Source organism: Capsicum annuum, unplaced genomic scaffold (genome assembly GCF_002878395.1).
Source record: "Capsicum annuum cultivar UCD-10X-F1 unplaced genomic scaffold, UCD10Xv1.1 ctg2836, whole genome shotgun sequence".
Lineage (NCBI taxonomy): Eukaryota > Viridiplantae > Streptophyta > Magnoliopsida > Solanales > Solanaceae > Capsicum > Capsicum annuum.
The window spans coordinates 120,123-147,944 of record NW_025834785.1 but is presented as its reverse complement, the minus strand read 5'-3'; the positions used below and the strand labels follow the sequence as shown (position 1 = coordinate 147,944).

The 27,822-nt window shown below is 37.0% G+C and overlaps 1 protein-coding gene across 1 annotated transcript; it reads right to left on the bottom strand.

The window, feature by feature from the left end:
- Positions 1 to 9,438: 9,438 nt before the first annotated feature.
- On the bottom strand, positions 9,439 to 11,777 carry LOC124890996 (craniofacial development protein 2-like). The gene is made up of 2 exons (XM_047402841.1): positions 11,416 to 11,777; positions 9,439 to 9,634 (listed from the first exon to the last, which is right to left on the bottom strand). The coding sequence occupies exons 1-2, from the start codon at positions 11,775 to 11,777 to the stop codon at positions 9,439 to 9,441; spliced, it is 558 nt and encodes a 185-aa protein (XP_047258797.1).
- Positions 11,778 to 27,822: the final 16,045 nt, after the last annotated feature.

Sequence of the window (27,822 nt, the reverse complement as noted above, 5' to 3'; positions counted from 1 at the left end):
TAGTCTCCATATCCCTCTTTCAAGGATGATATGGATTCCTACACTTCACCCAAAACCCTTCTTTCAAAGATGGTTTTGGGTTTTCTAGAGATTGGAGCTTTCACTCATAAAAGCCATGTAGCTATTTGGGTCTTTCACCCAATAGAGATCCATGTTGTAGGCACTCTCTCAGTTATACCCTAGGTGGTCTCGATATCACCTTAACGTATACTAAGATAATTTGATTTCTCCACAGAGGGCGATGAGGAGGTCCCAGAAGTTAGGGCCAAGAGAGATCACATAGATGACTTGTAGGACCCTAATTTTCTATATGATCAGGCTGTTAAAAAGGCCAGGCATGATTTAATGAATTCTATATTTATCGATAGGTAGATGCGTGTATCTATGTAGTAGGTGCATCATCTAGTAGTGCACTACCACCACCAGTTGATATGTCCCCATCTGGGGATGTTCATGATTCAAGCTCCTAGTGTGTCCCAGGTATGTTCTCACTTTCCCTCGTTTTACTTTGTTTTAGCTCATTGAGGACACTGCATAGTTTTTAGTTAGGGGGGGGTATACTATGCCACCACAATTTTTTATTGACGTGCTTCTTTTTCTGTCAGCCATGGTATGGTTGTAGAACCGGTATGTCTAGGATAATTTTGTGTAGTATTGTGTTTTATTTTGTATTGTGTTTTGTTTTTGCGTAATTAGGATATTTTTAAGTATTCAGGGTAGTAGTCATGTTTTGATTGATTTTTGATACCCCTCCAAAATTTTGCATTTTAGAACTGTGTGAATTTATATATGTGTGAACATTGTTGATCTTGTTATGGCATTAGAATTAGTGACATGATAATCACTTGCTAATAATTGAATGAACTAGATACATAGTAATTGGTAATAATGACTCTGTTCCATGTGTGGGTGAGATAGTACCTAGTTTTCTTTGTGTGTTGAATTCAAAACTTGACTAGTTAGTCTTGCCTAGGCTAAAGGATAATCAGTTAGGAAAGGATCATGGTCCATGTTTTATTTTAGTCCACTTTTAGCCTAAATCATCTTCCCTATATGCATAATATCCCTTGATCTTTGTTTTGAGCCTTATAGCCTATTTTTTTGTTTCTTCTATTCACTTCCCATTTATATTACAATTAACTTGTTTTGTCCCTGGTCCCCCTTGGACATTGTGCACCTCAACTCACAATGGGTATAGTGTATATTATAGAAGTGTATAGTGTAAAATGGGTATGTAGAAAGGTAAAATAAGAGAAAGAGTTAGCAGGGCTTGGTGTGGTAGGAAAAGAAAAATTGTGAAAAAAAAGAATAAAAGACCGTACCTAACCTGAATGTGCAATAAAGAATAAAAATGGAGAAACAAGGGCGGAGTAAAACAAAATTGGCTAGTAAGTGAGACCCCAAGGTTAGTGTAGTTCCAAGGAGTCTTGATCACTTGATATATCCATTTGCACCATACCATCCATCAAGCCTACATTAAAAGCTAAGAAAAGTCCTCTAGTGATCCTAACTTGACTTTCTAAAAGCTAAGGTAAATACATTACTTGGAACTTCACTTCTGAGTGTGAGTATCTCTTGATCATCCCTGTATTGACATGCATTATTTCATATGAGGGAGTGGGACATCCTTGTTGTTCTGAACTGATACTCATGCATGTATTGCTTTATCTTTATTATAGCAGTTTTCTTAATGGGCGTACACATTAATTAGGATCCCGCCTAGATATTGATACTTGCTCCAAAAGAGGAGTAGTTACTAGGAAAAGATAAAGACAATAGTAATTTCGAGTTTAGTTGTCGATCCAAGTGACTAAGTTCTATCTTAGTAATATGGTTAGATTTCATCTAATAACTAGAGATTCAAAAGGTAATAGTTAATTAGGATCAAGATAAAGGTCAGTAAGGCGACATCCTAAGAGTCAAAAGGTAAAGAGTGAAATCCTTCTGCTCATCCAAAGTATTGGGTTGCTTCAACAAAGCACGATAAAACTACGAAGTTGAGAAATTAGGGCAACACAATCCTAGTGTTCACCTACACTGACTAAAATCATAGTTGATATAGTTACTTACTCGAGATTACTACACAAATTTCCCCCTATTGACTTTTATTGTTCTTTCCATTGAATACAACTAATGAGATTCGCAATTCCACCTGTTCCATTTGGATTTAACACTAACCTTTATTGGGTTACTATATTTTGACAGCGACTGTATCATCATTTGACAGGAGGTATTATTTGGACATCATTAAAACTCAGGGATATAGGATAAAATAATGCCATAAACCATGATATAGAAATCATTAAAAATAGTGCACCACATCATATGCAATATATATATATATATGTCACATGCTTGGAAAGAGAATAGAACTTAGCATAAACCTTAAAACCTTAACCTGAACTTGTCGCTTGACCATCCTAAATGGACACCCATGGGCTATATGGGTTTAGCTCCCCTTGCTAAAAGGGACCTTGTGTGTTAGTTGCATGAATCAGAGAGAATATGAGTAAAGCGAGAGCCATCAAGGTGACTATCCATCCTAAAATATATCAAGTGTAACTTATACATACGGTCATTAAGACCAACCCTCACATCGGCAAACATGAGTTTTCAGTATCAGTCTCGTAGGGATATCTACCTTTTTGGCTTTTCTACACAATCCCCTTAAAGCCTATATTAAAACATTTAACACGTAACCCAACTATTTAATTAAGGAGTCAATCGTTTAGGCATCATTATGTGGTATCATCATACCGACTGTAGCTTACAAGTAATGTCATTAGCCAACCCTTTGGGGATTCCTTAGTACCTCGACTCTATTATAAAAATTACTTGGGGATTCCTTCATACCCCACAAGGTTTTCAAAACCATCCTTAACCATTTTTTTATGCAATACATTAGTTTCAAAGAAAATAGCAAAAACAAATAATAATTTATATTCCAAAACCAATTATGCAAGTAGGTTGAGGTAATTATCGATTTCCATACCAAAACCAATTATTTGGGGAATCCATTGAACCCCTAAGTTTATTTACCATTCCCATGCACCCTAATGAGTGTACGAACCAACAATTTATGCATAATAAATTAATAGAAACCATGAAAAACATTTAAACAATTTATATCCAAAACCCTCAAACCATAGTTCAAAACCCAACATAAAAACCATAAATAATAAACCAATTTTCATTCCATTAAGAAAATACAAGTATATGGAAATAGTTACATGTCTTAAACACACGAGAATTGAGAAGCTCTTTTGAATTTAGAACCCGTAAGATAAACGTACGATGTAATCCTTATGATCTCCTTCATGTAGGCTAACCTTCATGCCATGATCCCTGATGCAGATACTATCCTCTATGTAATGGAACATTTCACAGGGATTATCCTTCGTGACACAAGGATATTGTGGAGGCTCATTGCCCCCGTGGTTTAAAACGACCCCTAACCCCATCTAAAAATTTTAAAACTCTCTTGGGATACCCCCATTCACATGCCTGAACATAATTTAAGTTGAAAATCAACCATTTTGAACATGGGAGTCCCAAAAATAAAATGCTCAAAATTTGGAGGGTGTTACAGCTTCAAAGGTTGAGAGAAGAGAAGTTGTATGCAAAGTTCTCAAAGTGTGAGTTTTGTCTTAGTTTAATAGAATTCTTAGGGCATATGGTGTCTAAGGATGTTATTATGGTTAATCCGACCAAGGTTGAGCTGGTTTAGAATTGGCCTAGGCCTACATCACTTAACGGGATTCCTAGTCTTATTAGATTGGTTGCTTATTATATGCGGTTTGTTCTGGCTTTTATTCTATTATCACTCCCTTGAAAAAATTGATTTAGAATACTACTACTTTGCAATTACTTGATAAGTGTTATCAGAGATTTCAAAAGCTTAAGAATTTATTACTTTGCTGCCTATTCTGACCTTGCGAGTGAAGGGTGAGGGTTTTATGATTTATTGTGATAATTTTATGGACCTAGATGGTGTATAAATGCGAAAAATGGTGATAGCTTATAATTTGAGGTAGTTAAAGGCCCATGCGAAGAATTATCATATTCATGACATGGAATTTACAGCGATGGTATTTGTATTAAAGTTGTAGCAGTATTATTTTTATGTAGTCTATTATGAGGTGCTTATTGATTATCACAGCCTTTAATACATCTTTAGTTAAAATAAGTTGAATTTGATACAAGGCTGGTGGTTGAGTTATTGATGGATTATAACATAATAATTTTTTATCATTCGATCATAGCAAATATGGTGGCTACACCTTGAGTCAAAATATAGCGAGTATAGGTGGTCATTTTATGGTGGTAATTGAGGGAATCCCCTTAGCCATAGATGCTCAGTGGGTGGATAATAGCTTTTTGTGACTTATCTCTGAGCTGGGTTAGATTCTTCCTTGTGTTGAGGCATGGTCCTTATTAGTGGAGTAGATTTGAGATAGATAGTTAGAGGATGGAAAGTTATATATTATATGGGATAAGGTGTTGAGGGGTGAAGCTAAGGATGTGGTCCTTGATTCAGAGGGTGTTTTATGGATTAAAGGTTAGATTTGTGTTCCTAGAGTAGGTTACTTGACTAGGTCGATCATAGAGGAAGCTCATATTGAGGTATTTTAATTATTCAACTGCAATAAATATATATCACAACATTAATAGGCACTATTAATGGTGTAGGATAAAGAAAGATATGGTGGAGTTCATGGCTAAATGTTTGAATTATTAGCAAGTAAAGTATGAGCACCAGAGATTGGGTGATTTAATCCAGAGGATGTTAATACCAGAGTAATGTGTGAGCATATTACTATGGATGTCATGGTAATTTTTCCCAAACATTAGGAAGTTTGACTCTATTAGGGTGGTTTTTATATATTGACAAAATTAGCCCAATCATTCCAGTGAAGGTGAACTATAATAAACTAAAGTTGGTGAAGATACACATTCTTGAGATAGTTCGACTACATGGCATCCCTATTTTTATTATTTAATACATGGGTACTTAGCTCACTTTGAACTTTTGGAGTTCCATACAGCGAGAGTTAGGCACTCAATTACAAATAAGTATGGCTTTTTACCCTCATACTGATGGTCAATTGGAGCCCACTATTTAGGTGTTGAAGGATATGCTCTAATCATGTGTTTTGGATTATGGTGGTGATTGGGATTAGTTTTTTTCATTATCAAAGTTATCCTATAATAATAGCACCTATTCAAGAATTTAGCCTATATAATAGTTATCATTCCAGCATTCAGATGGTATAATTTGAGGCATTGTATGGGAGGAGGATTAGGTCCTCGTTAAGATGGTTTGGTTTTTTGGGGGTTAGGCCTTAGAGTGTGTATCTGTTAAGAAACTCTATGGAGAGATTGAAATTAATTCATGATCAATTTTTTGGGGACCAAAGTAGGCAAAAGAGTTATGTTGATAGGGATGTTCGTGATTTGACATTCATGGTGGTTGAGAGAGTTTTACTGAAGGTGTTACTTACGAAGGGTGTGATGCAGTTTTCCTTAGAAGGTTGGGGAGGAAGCTATGAGTCACTTTTACCTCTAAATCTTTCAGTTGTACATCTTATTTTGTGTCTTAATGTTGAAGAAATATCATCTTGATGGTTCATAAGTGATTTGATGGAACTTAGTGGATTTGAAATATAATTTGACTTTTTGAGAAGGAGCCTACAACTATTTTTGAATAAGTAGCCTAGATAGCTCAGGTCAAATAGTATTAATTCAACGTAGGAACTATCTGATTGGGGATGCTACATAAAAGGTAGAGTCTAACATGCAGAGTAAATATCCTCAGCTTTTCATTGATTTAGGTACTTTCATTATCTCTATATTCAAGGATGAACATATGTTTCAGTGGTGGATAGTGTAACAACCCTTACTTTGATTTTTAGATTTTTAAGCATTTTGACTATTTCACACCTCCTCATAGTTGGGCATTCAATTGAGAATTAAGGGAGTTGTTCATTTTGGTGGGATTTATAAGTAAAATTATAGATTTTTGTCATATTTGGAGATCCAAGCATCTCATGAGAATTTCATCAGTTTCACTAGCTCTAAAATATTGATTTTGGGTTAGTAGTATGGTTGATTTGGGTCTCCTGACTTTTGATATAATTTTAGGCATTTAGACAAAATGTTGGAATTTAAACTTAAGAGTTGACTTTGGTCAACATTTGATATTAATGATCTCTGTTGGGATTTCTAACTCTATCATTGAGTCTAAAATATGTTTAATGATCAAATGCACTATTGGGTTATGTTTACATGGTTTCAAATAAGTTTTGAGTATTGTAAACAAGTTTTGAACTTGGTTGGTTTTGTTGGTGTCTAGTGTTAGCGTTGTTAGCATTGATAGGGCAGGCATTGTTAATGGTGGCCTAGCACTGGTGCGATTAGTTTTGGCCTAGAACTGATGGCACTAGTGTTGTTATAACTGATAGGACTGCTATGGGCATTAGCTTATAATTAGATTTTCTTTTGTTTTTAGTTATTTTCTTTCCTCCATTTCCCTAAAGCTATATTTTGGGTTATTCTTGGTGTTTTTTCTTTCCTTCGAAAGGGATAAGTTCCCAAACCTTAGATTTGTTTTTATTTTATTATTTTATCCCAATATTTGGGCTAAATTAAGGTTATGGTAGAAGTCTAAAAATCAATCTTACTCCATTTTCAACTAAGCTTCATATCCAAGTCCCTCAACCATTGGGTGCGATTCTTATACTCTTTTCAACAATCCCCTAAGATTACTTCACAATTTCATACTTAGATCTAGGTTTTTGAACTTGGAAATTTGCAGTTTTCACTAATAAAGTGAAAATTTTATTAACTAGTATTCTTAAGGTCGATTTCAACTCTACTTTCTATAGGATTTCAGATTTAAGTTCATTGGTTCATGGCTAACGTGATTTTTGAATAAAAATCATCTTTGACCTTGTGGGATAGAGGTTGAATTTTGAACCCATATTCAAAATATATTATTATGCGTATTGTTAGCTTCATTTCTTATGTAGAACTCATATTTGAATAGATTGAACTCATTCGAAGGAAATTTTGATAGGCAAAGCATTTTTTTGATTCTCTGAGCTTGCTTAAGGCAAGTTAATACTATTCTTTGATTTTTATTCAGCGTATTTATGTAGTAGTTATGTGTAAAAGGGGTAATGGAATTTAAGAGTCCTGTATAGGTGAGATGATGAGTATCTATGTGGGGTATCAATATACCTATAATGGGAATAAAATAATTAACTGACTGTTTAGATTGGTTTCTAAAATTGATGATTGTTATTCGATAATTACCTAGTAATGGAATTATAGGTACATGTTTCACTTATTAACATATGGGTGGCATAGATTTTGACTTTATATCATTTGGGGGTGGAAATTATTGAGTATTGGGATATTGTTTTGATTTTATTGGATTCGACAATATTGTTTCTTTGTTATATTCCATCACCCCCTTTTCATATGCATTCTATCACTATTTACTGGTATTTCTCCTTGGCCTTTGGGCAAATCAGGAGGTTAAGAATTATTTAGGCATGAAGGTATTTGGATATTCTTCATGTTGTCGTATGGGTAAAATTAGATTAAACTGATATTGATTATTTATTTATGTAGTGGCCTTAGAGGCTGATCTGAAGGGCGTATAAAGAGTTAGAAAATCCCATATGGTTTTCGGCTAACTATAAAGCAGAGCGGGTGTATATAGGTAGGACAAACATTCATCGTATTTATCATTTGCATATCCACATTGCATTGTCTAGCATACATCATATTAATCATACCTGTGTGTCTGAAGTACTAATACTGGATCTTTGGCACTGATTTTGTTTTCTTGACGTGTCGATCTTATATAATATCTAAACTAGTGTGTCTGATTGGATATTTGATTCTGAGAACGTAGTTATTAAGAGGTGATGTATATTATTGCTAGCATAGAGTGATATTTTCTGAGTGCAGGTTTTGTGGTTGTTCTTGGTTGTGGGTTTTTTATTTCTTGTCTCCATTTCATTGGATTAGGATTTGTCAACGATATTTGCTGAGTACAAGTGTTTTTTACTCACCTTTTCTTTTCTATACCTTATGTGCATGTACCGAGTGGGCAAGCCCTTAACATTGACTTTGATTTCTGGTGATCACTCCATAGAGATTGAGGTACCAGTTGTTGATCCTTAGATGCTAGCTCACATCTTTTCTATCTTCTCTTTTTTAAGTTTAATCCATATTTGAGACTTTCAAACTATTTAATTATACTCAATATTAGAGGCTTATACTAGTGGCAACCAAATTTAAGATTTCCTTACTATGCATATGGTTGGGATTTTGAGTTATTAACACCTTCTACTTTTGTTCTCTTACTTTAATATTTGTGTTAGGAAGGGTTTGAGGTTTACCTATCAAAGAAGGTATGATAAGTGTCATCATTGTCCCTATTTGGGTCATGACACATTGAAGTAATGAAGCAGTCCTTCATGATACCATCAAAATATATCGATATACCATGCTGGAATCATAGGGGATAAGATGGTCTCATTAAAGGATGATACCATGCAAATTTATAGATAAACTATGATATTATCATAGAAGATTAAGGAGTGTCTCATTGAATAACTTCAGTAGTCCTCCATGACATCATGCCAACATATTGATTTGTAGTAATGGTATATAGAGGAGTGTCACATCAATGGACTGAAGTAGTCCTCCATGATATTATGCTAGTATATAGATATACTATGATAGAATTATGAAGCTAGTGTGGAGAGTGTTAGATTAGAATGAAGCATACAAAAAGTGAATGCAATTAGATTATAGAAAAATAAAAGGAAAAAGAATTAAATGACAATAACAACAAACCCAGTGTGCTCCCACAAAGTGGGGTCTGGGGAGGGTAAGATGTACGCAGTCCATACCGCTACATCCAAAGAAGTGAAGAGGCTATTTTTGATAGACTCCCAGCTCAAGATAAATAATAGGCAGCAAAGAGATGGATTACATTACAGAAAAGGCATAAGGAATAATAAAAAGTAAATCAGAGCAATAAGAAAATACGAGAGATACAGCAACACGAAATAAGTAGATAGCAACTGAGAAAATATGAAAGGGGCACCCATGTATAAGTAACACATACTCGCCGCCATAGACACCTATAGACACAGACCTAAGGTTACTAACTCGGCTACACAAGATCTCTCCTCGTGGCTTGTTACAACCCACACCCTCCCGCTAGCCTTCTACCCTTATCTGCAACCTACACACCTTTCTATCTAGGGTCATGTCCTCAGTAAGCTGCAACTGATCCTTATCATGTCTGATCACCTCCCTCTAGTATTTCTTTGGCCTACCTCTACTCCTCCTGAAGCCATCCAATGCTAGTCTCTCATACCTACGCACTTGGGCATCTGTGTCCCTCTTCATCACATGTCAAAACCATCTCAGCGTTCCTTCCCGCATCTTGTCCTCCACCGACGCCATCCCTATCTTCTCTCTAATAATCTCATTCCTAATCCTGTCTCCTTTAGTAAGCCACACATCCAACGCAGCATCCTTATTTCCTCCACCCTCACTTTTTGGATGTGGGAGTGCTTGACTGGCCAACACTCCGCGCCATACAACATGTCTGGACGGATTGCCACTTTATAAAATTTGCCTTTAAGCTTAAGGGGCACTTTCTTATTATACAACACCCCCAAGACAAGCCTCTAATTCATCCAACCTGCTCTAATACGATTGGTGACATCCTCATCAATCTCACCATTCCCTAGGATCAAAGACACAAGATACTTAAAAATATCCCTTTTACAAACATCTTGGGAGTCCAACCTCACCACCACATCATCCTCCTGCCTCAAGTCACTAAACTTGCATTCCAAATACTCCGTATTGGACCTACTCAACCTGAACCCCTTCGACCCAAGGGTTTGCCTCCAAACCTCAAATTTGTCATTTATGCCCCTCCACGTCTCATCAATCAACACTACATCATCCTCAAATAGCATACACTAAGGCACCTCGCCTTGAATACTCCGCGTCAACTCGTCCATCACCATCATAAATAGGAACGAACTAAGAGTCGATCCCTAATGCAACCATGTCTTAACTGGAAAATGGTCTGAGTCTCCTTCCGCTGTCCTCACCATGGTCTTCCCTCCACCGTACATGTCCTTAATAACTCTGGTGTATGATACCGAAACCCCTTTCACTTCCAAACACCTCCAAGGAACCTCCCTCAGAACTTTATCATACGCCTTTTCTAGGTCGATGAACACCAAGTGTAAGTCCCTCTTCCTTTCTCTATACTGCTCCACCAATCTCCCCACTAAATTGATTGCCTCTGTCGTGGAATGATCAGGCATAAATCCAAACTAGTTCTCCCAAAAAGACATAACCCTTCTCAATCTTCGCTCAAGCACTCTCTCCCAAATCTTTATAGCGTGAGTCAACAGCTTAATACCCCTGTAGTTGTTGCAACTTTGAATGTCACCCTTATTTTTATAAAACAGAATCATTATACTACATATCCAAGCCTTAGGTATTCTCGCAGTCTTGAAAATACCGTTAAACAAATTCGTCAACCACCTAAGCCCTGCCCCACAAACATATTTTCGAAAATCCACCGAAATCTCATCCGGCCCCATCGCCCTACCCCTCCACATCTTACGAATAGACTTTTTGACCTCCTTTACCTTAAAACACCTGTAGTAGCTAAAATCACAGCTCTTCTCCGAATGCTTCAGCTCTCCTAGCTTAATGTCTATATCCCCTTCCTTATTCAAATATCTATGAAAGTAGTCCTACCATCTCTTTTTAATATGAGCATCCTCTACTAGAATACAACCATCCTCCCCCTTAATACACTTCACTTGATCTAGGTCACGACCCTTCCGCTCTCTAACTTTTGCAAGCCTGTACAACCTCTTATCCCCTCCTTTCTCCTCTAACCCAGCATATAAATTCTTAAATGCTACTGACTTGGCAGCCACAACTACCAACTTATTCTCCTTCCTAGCTACCTTGTACACCTCCTTATTTACCTACTTCTCTTCTTCATCTTTACTCTTAATCAACTAAACATTCGCCCTTTTCTTGATCACTATTTTCTTCTTGACTTCTTCATTCCACCACCAGTCCTCCTTATGCCGACCTGCCCGGCCCCTCGAAACACCCAACATACCTTTAGTAGTCTCTATGACGTAGCTGGTTGCCCTATCCCACATAGCATCCACGTCCCCCCTACACTCCTACGCCCTCATACCCAGCACCTTTTCCCCTATCTCCAGTGCACTTTCTGGCATTAAGCTACCCCACTTAATTCTAGATCAACCCTTCCTGACCTATTTCTTCTTTCTCTTCTTGATAGATAAGTCCATCACTAATAGCCTATGCTGGGTTGAAAGGTACTCGCTCGGAATGACCTTACAGTCCTTACATAGCATCCTATCCTGCTTCTTAACCAACAGAAAGTCAATCTGAGTCTTCGCTTTCATGCTTTGAAAGGTAATCAGGTAATCCTCCTTCTTTAGGAAACTCAAGTTCACAACCACCAGCTTAAAGGCCCTCGCAAAATCCAACAGGGCCGTTCCCTCCCTATTTCTAACATCGAAGACAAAACCACTATGCACATTATCATAGCCTCTAGGTAGGACTCCAATGTGCCCATTAAAGTCCCCTGCTATGATGATCTTCTCCACGCTAGGCACGCTTCTCACCACCTCATCCAAATCTTCCCAAAATCTCACCTTCACCTTCTCTTCCAAGCCCATATGCGGTGCATAAATACTTCACACATGCAATGTAAACCCCCCCCCCCCCAAGACTAACTTAATCTTCATTAGCCTATCACTGACTCTCTTAACCTCCAACACCTGACCTCTAAGCTCCTCTTCCACTAAGATGCTGACTCTATTCTAACGCCTATCCCTCCTCGAGTAGCAAAGCTTATACCCATCCACATCCCTAGCCTTAGATCCTACCTACCTAGTCTCCTAAACACACATAATATTCACCCTCTTCTTATTAAGAATCTTCACCAACTCTACAGACTTACCCTGAAGGGTCCCAATATTCTATGACTGTAACCTATCTTCTCTTGTCTCTACCTCCCTCTACCACCCCTTCCCTACCTAACCCTAACTCCCAACCTATACCCCACAACCACCCCTTTCCTCACCACCAACCCCCTTAGACATGACCCTATTTTACCATCGACCCTTCCAGCCACTACTCAACACCCAATATACCAAAAATAAAGCCCCAAGCTGACAATCCAACGGATAAAAAAACCTTACAAAAATAGAAAAAATGCACATACACAGAACACTACCTGGCCTAGCAGCCAAAACACACACCACACAAATCACCAATCAGCACCGTAGCCAGTCCTCAATGTACTCACAGAAAGTCAAAACTAAGAACAAACAGAGACAGTAAAAACCTATAAGAAATAGACAGGAGACAAATAAGAAATTAGAAACAAGAGCAAAAACAAGTACAAACAAAACTGAAACAAGCAATAAAATAAATAATAAAATAAACAAAATAGTTCAAAAAAAACAAAACTGAAAAGAAGTGACTAAATATTAAAGTAAATATATCACTGGTATGCCTTTCTGCTACTGGTTAAGACAATATTAATGTTGAAATTAGCTGTTGGAGCGTCGCTTAAATTCTACTAGCGCGTCTGGTTCTTGCCAAAATCTAGTTGTTGGTGTCTTTTTAACCACCTTCTTTGACCAGTGCTACCCCTTTACACTTTGCCACAATCGAGGAGTCGAACTGAAGGAAGCCCTAGTCCCACCGGTGATAGCAGTGATGGGGAGAGAAAGGGAAAGGGAGGAAAGAGAAGGGAGATAAAGAGATTTAGGGAGATAAAATGAGGGGAGAGAGAATACCCTTACCTATTTCTAGTGCGCCTATGCCGTATCTGGTATCGGCCGACCGGTGGTGGTCAGTGAACATTAGGGTTAGTAGGGTCGTGAACGTTGGAGAAGGTCGTGAATGTTGTAAAGTCACTCTTTCAGAAAAAGAATTAAATGAAATTAACAAAAGTTACAAGAAATAAATAAAATGAATAAATAAAAAATAAAAATAAATCTAAAATTAAGTATGAAATTAGATTACGGTGAAAATAAAGAATAATATGATTTGACAAAAATGATTGATTTGAGTCCGAGACTTACTATTTCACTTATGATGTTGAGAATCCAATTCGAGTCTAGTGGTTATGGAATGAAAGGGGTTCATGGTTATGGTTTTAATTTTTGTTTGATTTATAATTACTATTATTCTTAGTGGTTCACTATTGATGGTATCCATTTGGCTTATGGAGACTCGATTGGGTTATCTTTCTCTTATTTGCACCTTTTGGGCTTATAAGGTCCTTGTTAGGTTATAGTTACATTGTATTACTTTTACTATATTTACTTCGTTATTTATTATCTATTAGCTAAAGTATTATTTCCAGTTTTCCCCTTTATCCCTAACATTAATTTACTTTCTCGCATCTTATTATGTTTTTATTATGATTTAGCTCAGTCGGCTGATGATGCCTACTGAGTACTCATTATTTTTGTATTTATACTAAACTTTAGCATCTTTTTCTAATGTATATCTGAGTACTAGCCACCATCACTGATGATAAATCTAGCTTCTTTTAGAACTCGTAGATATGGTGAGTTTTTAGTGCCAAAGTTGATCTTCTCTCCTTCTGCTATTTTTGAATAGACTACCTGTATATTTGATGTGTCATGGTTTCATAGAACTGATGATGCTTAAACTTGGATAATATGTATGTAATTAAGACTATTTTGTTGTATTTTATATGTTTTGGAGTGATTTACAGGAAACTAGGTGTTAGAAGCTAACTAAAAGAAATGAAATGAAAAGACAAAAATGACTACCTACTACGGCACCTATAACCCATAGGTACTAACTGATGATAGGCGAAATTACGCGCCTATATCAATATATTTTGCCCATATTTTAGCCTAGTTTCGAGAACTAATTATCTATTTCGTACACTTTTAGTCCTTTTTCCTGTAAATGAGCTAACAAATGTGATTAGGAAAGTTTCAGGTATAAATGATGCAAAATACAGCAATTTATGGCTTACTTGACGCAAAAGAAAGCTCACAAACGAGATGGAAAGGAGCTGGACGCATAAAGGACTAAATCTGCTGCATGGAAAATCTGTCCCGGGCTAAAACAGCATTTCTGAAGACTTTGGGACTTACAGACACAAAGCTGGATTTTTGCCATAATACATTAACCTAGTGCAATTAGGTTATGTGTTTCATCATTCTATTTGGATTATAATTTTGTAACCTTACCCTAGTACAATTGGGTCAAGGATTTCATTAGTATATTAGGATTTGGTTATTTATTTTATTAGTTTAGTAGGAGTAGGATAGGAGTATTATAAATACCCTATCATGTTAGAGATTTTAAAAAGGAAGGGAGACATTCTGACAATTCATTCATCTCCTTACAATTAAGACATCTTCCTACAACCCATTCTCAATTCTTCATTCTTCTACTCTTAAATTCCACAACAAGAGAATCGTTACTTGCTACGGAATCACTAAAACCACACGCCAAACACCTACTATTCACGCCATCCACCATGCAAAACGTGATATCCTTCGCATTCATGGGTAACTAAATCTCTTAGTTGGGGTTATGGAAGCCGAATGAGTTACTATCTATAGCTATGAGTTTGTGAGTTCAAGACAAGTATATTGCTTATATCATTATTCTCTTCATCTTAAATCTACATTCTTTGCGGTTCAAACACAAGAACACGCCATTCTAACATCTAACCTGTTCGAGAGAAAGGTTATTTGTCTAGAAAAGAAGACGCATAGACCAACGCCAGTCTAACATCTGACTTGTTCGAGAGAAAAGTTATTTGTCTGGAAAAGAGATAATGTCAAGGTAGTAGGACACCCTTTCCTATTAAAAAGCTAGTGCCGTACCTGGACTAACTTCTTGGAGAATTCGTACCGTTAGTCACGCTTTAAGCTCGAGAGAGTTAAAGTGAAATAGTCCTTGTTTAGGTCGAGAGACGCTTGGATTTACCATCGACTACAATTCTCTATAAGCAATTACATGTCAAGACTCTACACACTCATAGCCAATAGAGACGTATACCTCAGAAGGTGGACATAACCCCAACGCCTCAATTCTCATTGTTTACAACACACGTGACAATCTCTCTTTATTTTGCTATTTTCAGTTCTTACATTCTTGTTTTGGTTACATACTACAATCCCCCCTTTCCTACGAGACTTGCACTAAAAGTCTAGTAATTTCTCTTGCTTGTTGGCCAAGCTATTCTCTGTGGGATCGATACCCAACCCAGGTTGGGTTCTATATTTGCTAACGACCGCTTTACACTCCCACGAGAGCTGTAGATTGAGCGTTATCACTAACTACGGGGTGTAGGTGGGTCCTTAGGTGTAATAAGTTGAAATTTTAGAGACCATTTTTTTCACCACCTACGGCGCCCCACCTAAAGGGCGTATATGCCACCTACGGCCTGTAGGTGGGTACGTAGGTGGCCGCCGGTGCAAATTTTTTGGATCATTTTGAAGTTGTTTCTTATGGTTTCCATGTAACCTAAACCCATTTCTATGATGTTTTTAGTCCTTATTAAGTACATTTAGTCAAGTTTTTCTTTTTTGTTTAGGATTTGAATTCTAGGGTTTCCATATATTTTATAAATACCCTTTTTACATTTATTTAGATTATTATGTCTAGATAGACCCTTGGAGGCTATTTTATGTCTTTGGGGCTAAGTTACAACCATATACTCTTGTAAACATCCTTTGGTTGGTTATTTAATTTGAGACTTTGGGTTTTCTTCTTTCATTATTATGAGATTGATTCTATGATTTTATATATGAATATCATGAATTGTCTCATAACTATAAGCGACTAATTCTTTGAGCTAGGATTGTGGGAACCCTGGCAGATTAATGAAGTAGAGGAAGTGCCAAGTCATTCTAGATAAAGATTCTTGCATGTATTATGGTTTCCTTCGGTTTAATTGATTTCTTAGTGGTTTCCAACATTAGGATCCCACCTATATTCACTACGAACCCTAGAGGGAGGTAAAGATTAAGAAAAGCAGATCACAATAGTTATTTGGAGTTATATACTAATATAAGCTTACTTGTTCTATTTACTTAAGACGATTAACTTTCATCTAATCAACTTGAGACTGAGAGGAGATAGTTAAAACTGGGGTCCAAGGCAAGAGTTACAAAGGCGATACTCTCAGACCAAAAAGAGATGAGTGAAATTCACCAAAGTATGCTAAGAGGTGGTTATTAATACATAATTTGTCAAATTCTATATACAAGATATAGAATAGTTCTACAGTGCACAATAGATCTACAGAGTTAGAAACTAGGGGGAACGCAAGCCTAGCGTTCATCTTAGATAGATTACAACCTCAAGTTTCTAGTTCTTGTTACCTTTTACTATTTTATCAAATCCCCTTATTTACTTTCTATACTGCCCGGTGATTCCAACAAGTTCAAGCAAGATTTCTGAGGATATTCCCTATGGGATAAACCCCAACCTAGTTGGATTACTATATTTTGACAGTGATTGCTTTATCCTTTAATTGGAGGTGTATTTTGGGCAACATAAAAATTTTGGTGTCGTAGTCGGGGAATACGGTTCTAGATAGACTAATTGAAATTATTGAAGTTATCAGGTTTTTGTTCTCTATTCTTCATTGGGCATACTCTAGTGTATGCCTACTCATCTTGATATGATAACTTATCCAAAGGAAGTATGGAGTGATGAATACTTCTTTTTTATTGATTTTTATCCTCTTGATGTGGTGCATTATTTTAGAATTGTGGTAGATATAGTGCGTGAACACAAGGATAGCCTGATAGAAACATTGACACCTTACAAACAATAATCATGAGCTTATTCAAAAGGTTTGTAGGTTTTGCTTGGATATTCACCACTTACAAGTAGAGTTGAATGCAAAAGTTGTTGTGTGTAACACTCAAAAACATAGTTATGGGTGGTGTGAGACTGAAAAATTTCTAAAAAGCTAACTTTAGGAGCTGAAATTAGAGGAGTCAACAATTGCTCATACTCTTATGGATAGTGTCACTTTGAAGGAGAGAATACTAGAGTTATGTGGGGATGTAAATACGACTGCAATTCCTAAGTTAGGACATATTGGACCTCATTCAAAGCATTTTCCACATTGTGTTTAGATAGTCAGATCATTATCAAGCCATCCGAACCCAAACAAAAATGCGAGAAAGAGGAAACATATGTCTATTTTCTTGAATTTATTGAGCCAGAAACAAATAATTACATTTCCATAAAAGGGTCAAGAAGTACAACATGCCTCATCTATTGATTGGGTCCTCTTGAGCATAATAGGAAATCAGAAAAATAATTAGGGGTGAAATTCATAAGTTCAAAGTGGAAAAAGAGAATTGGCGGCCAACTCTTGGGCTGCCTTGATGAAGTTTGAGTAATCAAGGTACCCATGGGCTTGTTGCTGAAGTCCGAGTAACCAACATAGCCCCATCATGCTGCGATGTTAAAACAGGCATTGCATGGGAGGCAACCCAAGGTATTTGGTTGTTTGTATTTATGTTATTCTTATTAACGTCAGATCTCTGCACCTATGGTGCCACAAGTATGTTTCTAACTCTCTTGCTTTGTAGCAGCCCGAGGCATTAGGAACAATGCATGTCTTAAGTTGAGGGTGGGGCTGCTTCTAGATCTTGATGTCCATTTGAGGTTTTATTTCCGTGCCTCTTTTCACCAGAGTTCTATTCCTAGTAGATCTGGCATGTTTAGGCATATTATGTTTTGTTTCATGATGTTTGGTGTTTAACTAGGAGAAAAAAGAGTATCTATGGAAGTTGAGATGTTTTTTAAGGAAAATGATACCTCTCCAAAATTTTATTTTTAAATGTGTGATATGTATATATATCTAACCATTGTGAATCTTGTTATGGAATTAGGATTAGGGAATCGGTGCTAACAATTGAATGAATTAGATAGGTATTAGGTTGTGAGGTAACCTAGTGCCATATGTGTGTGAGATACTACCTAGTTCCCTTTGTGTGTTGAATTCAGAACTTTCCCAATTAGTCTTGCCTCGGTTGTAGGATAGTCAGTTAGAAAGGGATCATAGGTTATTTTTTATATTAGTACACTTTTCATCCAAATCACCTTCTATGTGTGAATAAGTATCCCTTGATCCCGATTCTTAAGTCTTATAGCCTATTTTTCTTGTTACACCTTTCACCATCCTATTTTGTGCTATAATGAACCTATTTTGGCATTGGTCCTCCTCAAACATTGTGCAGCTCAACTCAGGCAAATCGCCTTAGTTGACGGTGGCTATCATAAGGGTGCGTTATATGAAGTGGGTATGAAAAAGGGTAAAATAATAGAAAATATAGTAAGGGTGGGTGTGGAAGAAACAAAAAAAGAAACTGCACCCAACCTAAATGTGCAATAAAAGAATAAAAAGGGTGAAATAAAGGTGGAATAAAAAGGAAATTGGTTGATAATTGGACCCCAAAGTAAGTGTAGTTCTAGAAGGCTTAGTCACTAAATATATCTATATGTACCATACCAGCCCCAAGCCTACATTACAAGCCAAATAAAGTCCTATAGTGATCCTAACTCTACTGTCTAAAAGCTAAGGTAAAGAAAATAAGGGTAAGACTATGGTATTTGATGCACATTGGTGAAACTTTTCTTGAAAGTGTGAGTGTCTCTTGATACGTCCCTGCATTAACATGCATTAACGTGCATGATTTCATATGAGTGATTTGGAATTTATTTGTTGTGAGAGTGGATGGGTAGTGTTGCTAGCTTCTTACTTATTTGGGTAGTGTAACTTGTACATACGCATGGTTATTTATTGCTAATGTAATGCCATAGATTGATTCCTTTGTGTCACATTGTTGTGATTCATAGATACGTATAGTTAGTTTTAAGGTATTGAACTTGGAGGGGTTAATATTTTTTGAGTAAATTTTGATGATTGACTACCATAGGTATCTTAGGTTTCTCTTGGTTAAGAATCATCGTATTGTTGTTCTGTTATGTTTTGTTGTCTGAGGACATGCAACATTCTAAGTTGAGGGTCTTGATGTACCATTGTTTCATGGAACTTATGATGCTTAAAATTGGAGAATATGTATGTACCTAAGGCTATTCTATTATATTTGATATATTTTTGGAGTGACTTTGCAGGAAACTAGGTATTGGAAGCTAACTGGAAGAAAATGGAATGAAAACAAAATAATGACTACCTACTAAGGAACCTACGGCCCATAGGTAACATCTATGGGGCATAGGTGGGTCCATAGGTGTCAGGAGTAAAATTCTAGAGACCATTTTTTGGGCACCACCTACGACCCCCCACCTAAGAGGCGTTGGTGACACTACGGCCCATAGGTGGCCGCCGACGCAAATTTTCTGGATTATTTTGAGGTTGTTTCTGAGGGTTTCCATGTAACCTAAACCCACTCCTATGATGTTTTTAGTCTTTATTATGCACGTTTAGTCTAGTTTTTCTATTTTTTTTTGGATTTGAATTATAAGGTTTCTATGTAATCTATAAATACCCTTTTTGATATTTATTTAGATTATTATGCAGAAATAGGCCTTGGAGGCTAGTTTACGCCCTTTAGGTCAAAGTTACACACCATATAATCTTGTAAACATATTTTTGTTTGTTATTCAATTTGAGACTCTGGGTTTTCTTCTATCAATATTGTAAGATTGATTTTATAATTTTATTGATTTTATAATTTTGTCTATGAATTTCATGAATAATCTCATAACTATGAGCGGCGAATTCCCTTAGCTAGGGTTATGGGAACCCTTGCAGATTAATGAAGTAGAGGAAATGTCAAATCATTCAAGATAAATATTCTTGCATGTATTGTGGTTTCCTTCAATTTAATTGATTTAGTAGCAGTGGCCAATGTTAGGATCCCACCTGTATTCACTACAAACCCGAGAGGGAGATAGAAATTAGGAAAAGGAGATCATAATAGTGATCTGGAGTTAATTACCAAAATAAGCTTACCTGCACTATCTACTTAAGATGATTAAAATTCATCTAATCAACTTGAGACCGAGAGGAGGTAGTTGAAATTGGGGTCCAGGGCAAGGGTTAGTAAGGAGACACTCTAAGATCGACGGGAGATGAGAAAAATTTACTAAAGTATGTCGAGAGGCGATTGGTGATACATGACTTTTAAAATTTTGTATGCAAGGTATTGGAATAGTTCAACGGAGCATGATAAATCTACAGATTTAGAAGATATGGTAACGTAAGCCTAGTGTTCGTCTTAGATTGATCATAACCTCAAGCATCCAGTTCATATTACTTTTTACTATTTTAGAAAATATCCACATTTACTTTATGTCCTGCTCGGTGATTTCAACAAGTTCAAGCAAGATTTTTGATATATTCCCTATGGAATTGACCCCAACCTAGTTAGGTTACTACATTTTGACAGTGACTGCTTTATCCTTCCATTGGAGGTGTAGTTTAGCCGACATTATTATTGACATTATTCAATACTCATATATTGTATTTAGTGCCTCTTATACCGACCTTACTAGGTCATGATATACTTTTTTGTACACTGTTCTCTTTTACTACCTTTGCTTAGTATTTTGCACTCACATTTATCCATTTACCATACAGTTGTATGCTTTATTTTTTGTATTTCCTATACCTTCCACCAATAAGCCTATTACAAATGTTTCAGGCTACAGTTTGGCTTACCTACTGGTGGGTTATAGTAGGTTCCATCATGATCTGAGAAATTGAATTGTAACCAATTGGTATCAGAGTCTATGGCCACTAAGTCTCAAGTAGATCCCACGAATCAAAATGATCAAGTATGTTTCTTATATTTGGGAGGCTATAGGGCATTCTTAAGAGAACTTACTTTCTTCATTCATTTTGAGCGTCGAGTTTGTGTTTATTTCTTAAATTACATTGTATCACTCTTTTGCAGATGCTCTGGATGTGAGATACGATGATTAGAGACGAGGACCTCGAGTCCATGGTTAGGGCTCGTGTTAGAGGTCGTGCCTGACCCAATGGTCGAGGTCAGGCGATATATGTATGCCTAGCTAGGGGTCAGGATAAGGAGAATTCGCCAAAGTCACGACCCGTACCAGGTCCTGGCCATAACGGGTATCTCAAGTCCTACGTAGACCAAAGATCACCCCCTACACCTGAGCAAACCAAACACAACATCCCCCAATATCAGATGAATTACGAACATATAAAAAGATAGCATGCAATAAGCTTAAGAAAATTTGAAACATGTCTATAACCGACGATCGATGACCGGCCAAGCAACCGACCAACATCGCCCAATATCCACAATAATCGAAACAAAGCCTCTACCAAAAATTGAATATCACTAAAGCATCGGGACATACCCCTAAATATAGCCAAAATCAAGTCTAAACAGTCTGAGACATAATAGACTAAAACATGAAATCAAGACTTTTGAGGTATGGAAGCTCACCACTTCAATGTCATCTCGCGAACCGATCCTGGATTCTAATCAATGAGCAGGAGGAGTAGAAGTATGTGCAATTCCTACATCGCATGGGGATACAATATTCGAAGATGGTTAGCGGGGTGAACGCTAGCATGTAACTCAGGGATAAGGATAACATAATGCCATGATCAACAGTCTGAAATCATTCAAATCCAATGCACATAATCAATGAAAATACATATATATGTATATATATATCACATGTCGGGATAAGGAAAAAGGATTAGCATACACTTAAGAACTTTAGCTTGGATTGTGTAGCTTAACCGTCATTACATACAAAGTTACCCATAGGCTATATGGGCGCAGCTCTTCCCCAGTTGGTAGGGCCCAACTGCGTGTGGCTGCACGAATTAAAGGGTACACATATACACTATGGGGGACTCGAGCCTATTGGCATATCAAGGTGACATGAGCACCAAATTTTGTAATAAGATATGGGGGACTCGAAACTCACAATTATATAATAATAATAATTAGGTGGTTCAAACCACATGGTTATATATACCCCTGCATCAGCAACTGTGATTTCCAGTATGGGTTCCTTGGGACATACACTTTCATGAGTTAGCTACACAACCCTCATTAAAGCCTAATTAAAAACATTTATCACACATTCCCATTCATTGAGCCATGCTTCACATTAAGGCATACATTGTTGGTATCGTTATACCAACTACACTTCCAAGGTAACAACAACATGCACAAACAATAGCTTGTAAATCAAAAAACCCACAAGGTTCAATTCCAAATCGTAATGCAATAGTTCAAGGATAATTCAATTCCCATATTTCTCATAATTAAAACCAATTTCACAATATGGGGTTGAGGTCATAACAACTTAAAAAGTCATAAGTTTTGGGAAAATCACAATCCACTAGTTCATTCACCATACCCATGCACCCATAAGTTGAAAACCATAATTAAAGCATCATTAATCACATGTAAACATGAGAAACATTGTTCAATCCATAAACAATCAAAACACTCAATACTTGTTCTAAAACCAACATAAATATCTCTTGACCAATACTTTAAAACATATGTTTTTAACCAATTAACAATGAAGGAAGAGTAACCTGCCTGAAAAAGCAAGTTCATGGAAAGAATTCAAACCCTTATCCCTTGGATGACCTACTTCTTGGAAATCCTAAATATAGCTCTTTGAGAGAATTTAAGAGAGCACTGGAAGTGTTTGAGTACATTAAAGATGAAATATAACCCCCTTAAGTGTTTTATGGACATGGTGTTTTAATTGGGTAAGGAGGGATACTGTCTAAAGTGTCCTTAAATTAAAAGCTGAAATTTAGTCGTCAATGACTACGGGTCACCCTACGATTTGTATAATATCATTACAAATCTTCACCATGAGTCATAGACAAGGCAGTATCCAAGGAACTCAAAATTTGTTGACCCTATGACTCAAAGTATAAGACTCATAATGGGACCCTACGACTTGTAGGGTCCAATCGTAGTCAACACAGAACCCATTTGTGTAAACACTGGACACCTTACGATTTGCACCCAACGACTCGTAATAAGTCCTTACGACTCATAGTGAGTCACATACTCAGAGTATAACTTAGCCACTTACTTTCTAATTTGCTTATGATTGGGTCCCTAGGACCTATCATGACTCACTATATCTCATATCCCTGAGTCGTACTTAGGACAACAACTCAAACACCATTCACTAGACACTTTACGACTAGGGTCACATGTTTCATCAAGACACCTTCTGACTCATAGGGTGAGTCATAGTTAAGACAGTGAGGATTTAATTTTAAAAAAATTTCAAGGACCAAAAACCCAAGACGTTACATACTTCCCCCTTAGGATCATTCGTCCTTGAATGATAAGACAAGGAACTTATTAGCATGATTTGACTTTACACATAATAACACTTACCTTTAACAAAGATAGAAAATAAAGATGTCAAGAAATACACATACCTCAAGCACGATTATCCAGAACGGGGAACAAGAATGAATATTTGGACTTCATGTCCTCCTTGGCCTCCTAAGTAGCTTCCTAAACCTTCTGGTTCTTCCAAAGAACCTTTACTGAAGCCACATCCTTTGTCCGCAACTGACGAAGTTTCCTATCCAAAATCTCAACCAGGACCTCTTTGTAGGAAAGGAACCCAAAATACCTACCTCCTCTAAAGGAACAACAGTTGAAGGATTTCCCACGCTCGTTCAAGAATACCCAATCACAAATACTAAACTCCAACTCCCTTCGCCTTTCATCCGCATAGAACTTTTGGCGACTTTAGGCGGCTTTAAGACTATCTCAAATCACCTTCACCTTCTCTATAGCTTGGTGAACCAAATCAGGTCCAAATAACTTATTCTAACCAACCTCAAATCACCCAATAGGATACCTACACCTCCTACCATAAAAGGCCTCAAATGGAGCCATACAATTACTACAGTGATAACTGTTGTTGTATGCAAATTTTATGAGAGGCAAGTGATCAACCCAACTACCACTATACTCAAACACATAATCCCAAAGCATATCTTCCAGGACTTGAATTATCCATTCCTCTTGCCCATTTGCCTACGGGTGGAAAGCGGTATTAAGGGCTACCTTAGTCCCCGAACCTAGTTAGAATGATCTCCAAAAGTGAGAGAGAACTGGGTAACCCAATAAGATATGATGGAAACTGGAGTACCATACAACTTCATGATCTCTTCGATGAATATCTTGGCATAATCCTCAGAAGAAAAATTAGTCCTTATTGCAAGAAGTGAGCAGACTTAGTCAACCTATCCATGACGACCCAAATCGAATCAAAATACCGACGAGACCGCAAAAAACCCATAAGAAAATCTATTTTAATTATCTCCCATTTTCTCACCGGCAGCTCAATTTCTTGAGTTAACCCTCTGGGCATCAAGTGATCTACCTTCATTTGCTGACACACCATGCACTTAGCCACAAAATTGACCACATTTCGCTTTATATTGTTCAACCAATAAATTTTCTTAAGATCATGATACATTTTCGCCAAACTAGGATGAATAGAATAATAGTACTCATGAGTTTCGGCCAAAATTCTTCATTGCAACTCATCAACATAGGGAACATATAATCTACCTTAGTACCTTAAGATACCATCGCCACCAATCTTGAACATCATCACTTTCTACCTACCTACATCATTCTTGATTTGTATCAGAATAGGATCCAATATTTATTTCTCCTTCACTTCGGCACCTAGAAATGAACTCACCACCTCTTGAACAATCACACCACCATCCTCGAATCCAATAGACGAACTCTGAGATTAGCCAAATGGTGAATATCCTTCACCAAATCCCGCTTCTCTTCATCTATATGAGAAAAAATTCCTATGGACAACCTTCTAAAAGCATTAGCAACCACGCTAGCTTTACCTAGATGATAGTTTAAGACTCATTTCATAGTCCTTAAGCAACTCAAGCCACCTCCTTTTCCTGAGATTTAGCTCTTTCTAAGTGAACACATATTGCAAGCTCTTATGATCAGAATATATATCAATAAGGACCCTATACAAATAACGCTGCCAGATCTTTAGTACTAACACCACAGCTAATAATTCTAAATCATGAATTGGATAATTCTACTCATGAACTTTCAACTATCTAGAAGCTTAAGAAACCACCTTGATATACTGCATTATCACACTACCCAATCCCACTCGAGACACATCACATTAGATAACAAAACCATTACTGCCTCAGGTAAAGTCAAGACTAGAGCCGAAGTCAACTTTTTCTTCAACTTCATAAAATTACCTTTGCAAGTATTAGACCACAAGAACTTTATCTTATTCTAAGTCAACTTAGTTAATGGGACAGCGAGAGAAGAGAAACTTTCACAAACCTTCTATAATAATCGACTAAACCTACAAAGCTCTGAATGTCGGTTGGAGTCATGGGTCTAGGCCACTTCTTAACCACCGCAACCTTCTATGGACCCACCATGATCCCTTCACTAAAAAAATATGTCTCATATAAGTTACAATATTTAGCTAGAACTCACACTTAGAAAATTTTGTATTCAACCGCTGATCTTTTACGATTTGCAACACAAGGCGGAAGTGATCGGCTGGATCTGCCTCGTATTTATAGTATACCAAAATATCATCGATAAAGACAATACGAACAAATCCATGAACTAATAGAAAACCCAATTCATAAGATCCATAAATATTGTCGGGGGATTGGTCAAACCAAAGGACATCACCAAAAATTCAAAATGACCATACCTGGTTCAAAAAGTAGTTTTAGGGATATCTACCTCCCAAATCTTCACCTGATGGTAACTCGACCAAAGATTAATCTTAGAAACAACTTAGCACCCTAAATTTAATCGAACGAATCATCAATCCTAGGAAGCATATACTTATTTTTCATGGTTACCTTATTCAATTGGTGGTAATCAATACACATCCAAAGGGAACCATCCTTCTTATGCACGACAAAAATAGGAGCACCTCATAGAGACACACTAGGGCAGATAAAACCCTAGTTAAGAAGTTCTTTCAACTGCTCCTTAAGTTCTTTCAACTCAAATGGAGACATTCTGTAAGGAGGAATAGAAATAGGATAAGTGTCCGAAAGAAGATCAATTCCAAAATCAATTTCTCTATCAGGAGAAACACCTGGGATATCATCAGGGAACAGCTCAGGAAATTAACAGACCATAAGGACAGTTTGCTAAGAAGGACCTTCAGATCTAAAATCCTTAACATCCACTAAGTTATAGATGCACCTTTTAAGAATCCTCTAAACTCACTGTTATACTAAGAATTATGATCACCCAAAGGCTTTGGTTAAGGAGCACTAACCCTAGAGTAGGAACTAAAATTTCCCCACTTCTTCTTAGACTATTTTCCGTTATCTCTACCACCTTGCTACAGACCTCCACCCTGATCTAAATAGAAAACATTCTTACTTTTCCTTGCACTTATTTCTTCTTGCTTCTTCTTTTATTTTTCCACTTGTTGTATATACACCACAAGTCTAGAGATGTCCATATCTTTATTCAACAAAGTAGTCTTGCTCTCTAAGGTGAATTCACCGGACAACCCAAAGGAAAATTTCTTCATACTAGCCCTCATGCTAGACACCAACTCTAGGGTATAACGTGATAGCTGATGAAACTTTAAGACATACTCCTTCACTGACATCCTACCTTGCTTTAGATTTAAGAACTCCTCAGTTTTTACCTCCCATAACTTCTGAGAAAAGAAGCAACTAAGAAAAGCACTAGAGAAGTTATCCCACAAAGCAAACTCAGTATCATCGCCCTGTTACTCTCACTCTTCACACCATTGGTATGCTACGCCTTTAACTGATAAGCAGCAAACTCTACACCTTCCACATATGTAGCATGCATCACACGGAAGATCTTTTCCATCTCATCAATAAATATTTAAGTATCTTCCTCAACTTTAGAACCAGTGAAAGTAGGAGGACTTAACCTCATAAATTTGCCAACCCTAGTGACCTCAGATGATAAAGAAATAAAAACAACACGCTCAATTTAAGAGGCCATCAAACGGGTAAGAAAATGAATCGACTTGGCAAACCTCAACATTGGACAAGCTAGCATGAGGAAGGAGAAGGGGAACCGATAGAGTTCCATCAGGGAAATCAGAAGAAGCTACCCTAGATTAAGTCTGAACTCTTGGAGTTGGATGAGATCCATCCACATTATCCTCAAATGGGGTAGAAGGGTTTCTACAAACATTAGATCTTCTGAGAGACATGATCTAAGAAGTGAACATATGAAAATAAGATAAGATTCAAGACCTTAGACTCTATAGCCACCAAAAAAACAACAAGAAAGGGAAACATTCCTAAATGCCTCGTAGCCTCTCACTTATAAGTGTGGCATGCTACTCATCTATAAACTAGACTCTACTTAACACAGCTTAGTTGGATACCCAATGATACCAAACCTAGCATTGATACCATCTTTGTCAGGACCTAAACTAGGTCCTGGACATGACGGGAATCTCAAGTCCCATGTGGACTGGAAATCACCCTGACACCTAACCAAACAAAACATAATATCCCCTTAATGTCGGATAAATTTTGAACTTATAACAAGATAGCATGCAATAATCTTAATAAAATTCAAAACATATCTATAATCGATAACCTATGACCTTCCAAGCAACCAACCAACATCGCCCAATATCCACAGTAATCCAAAAAAA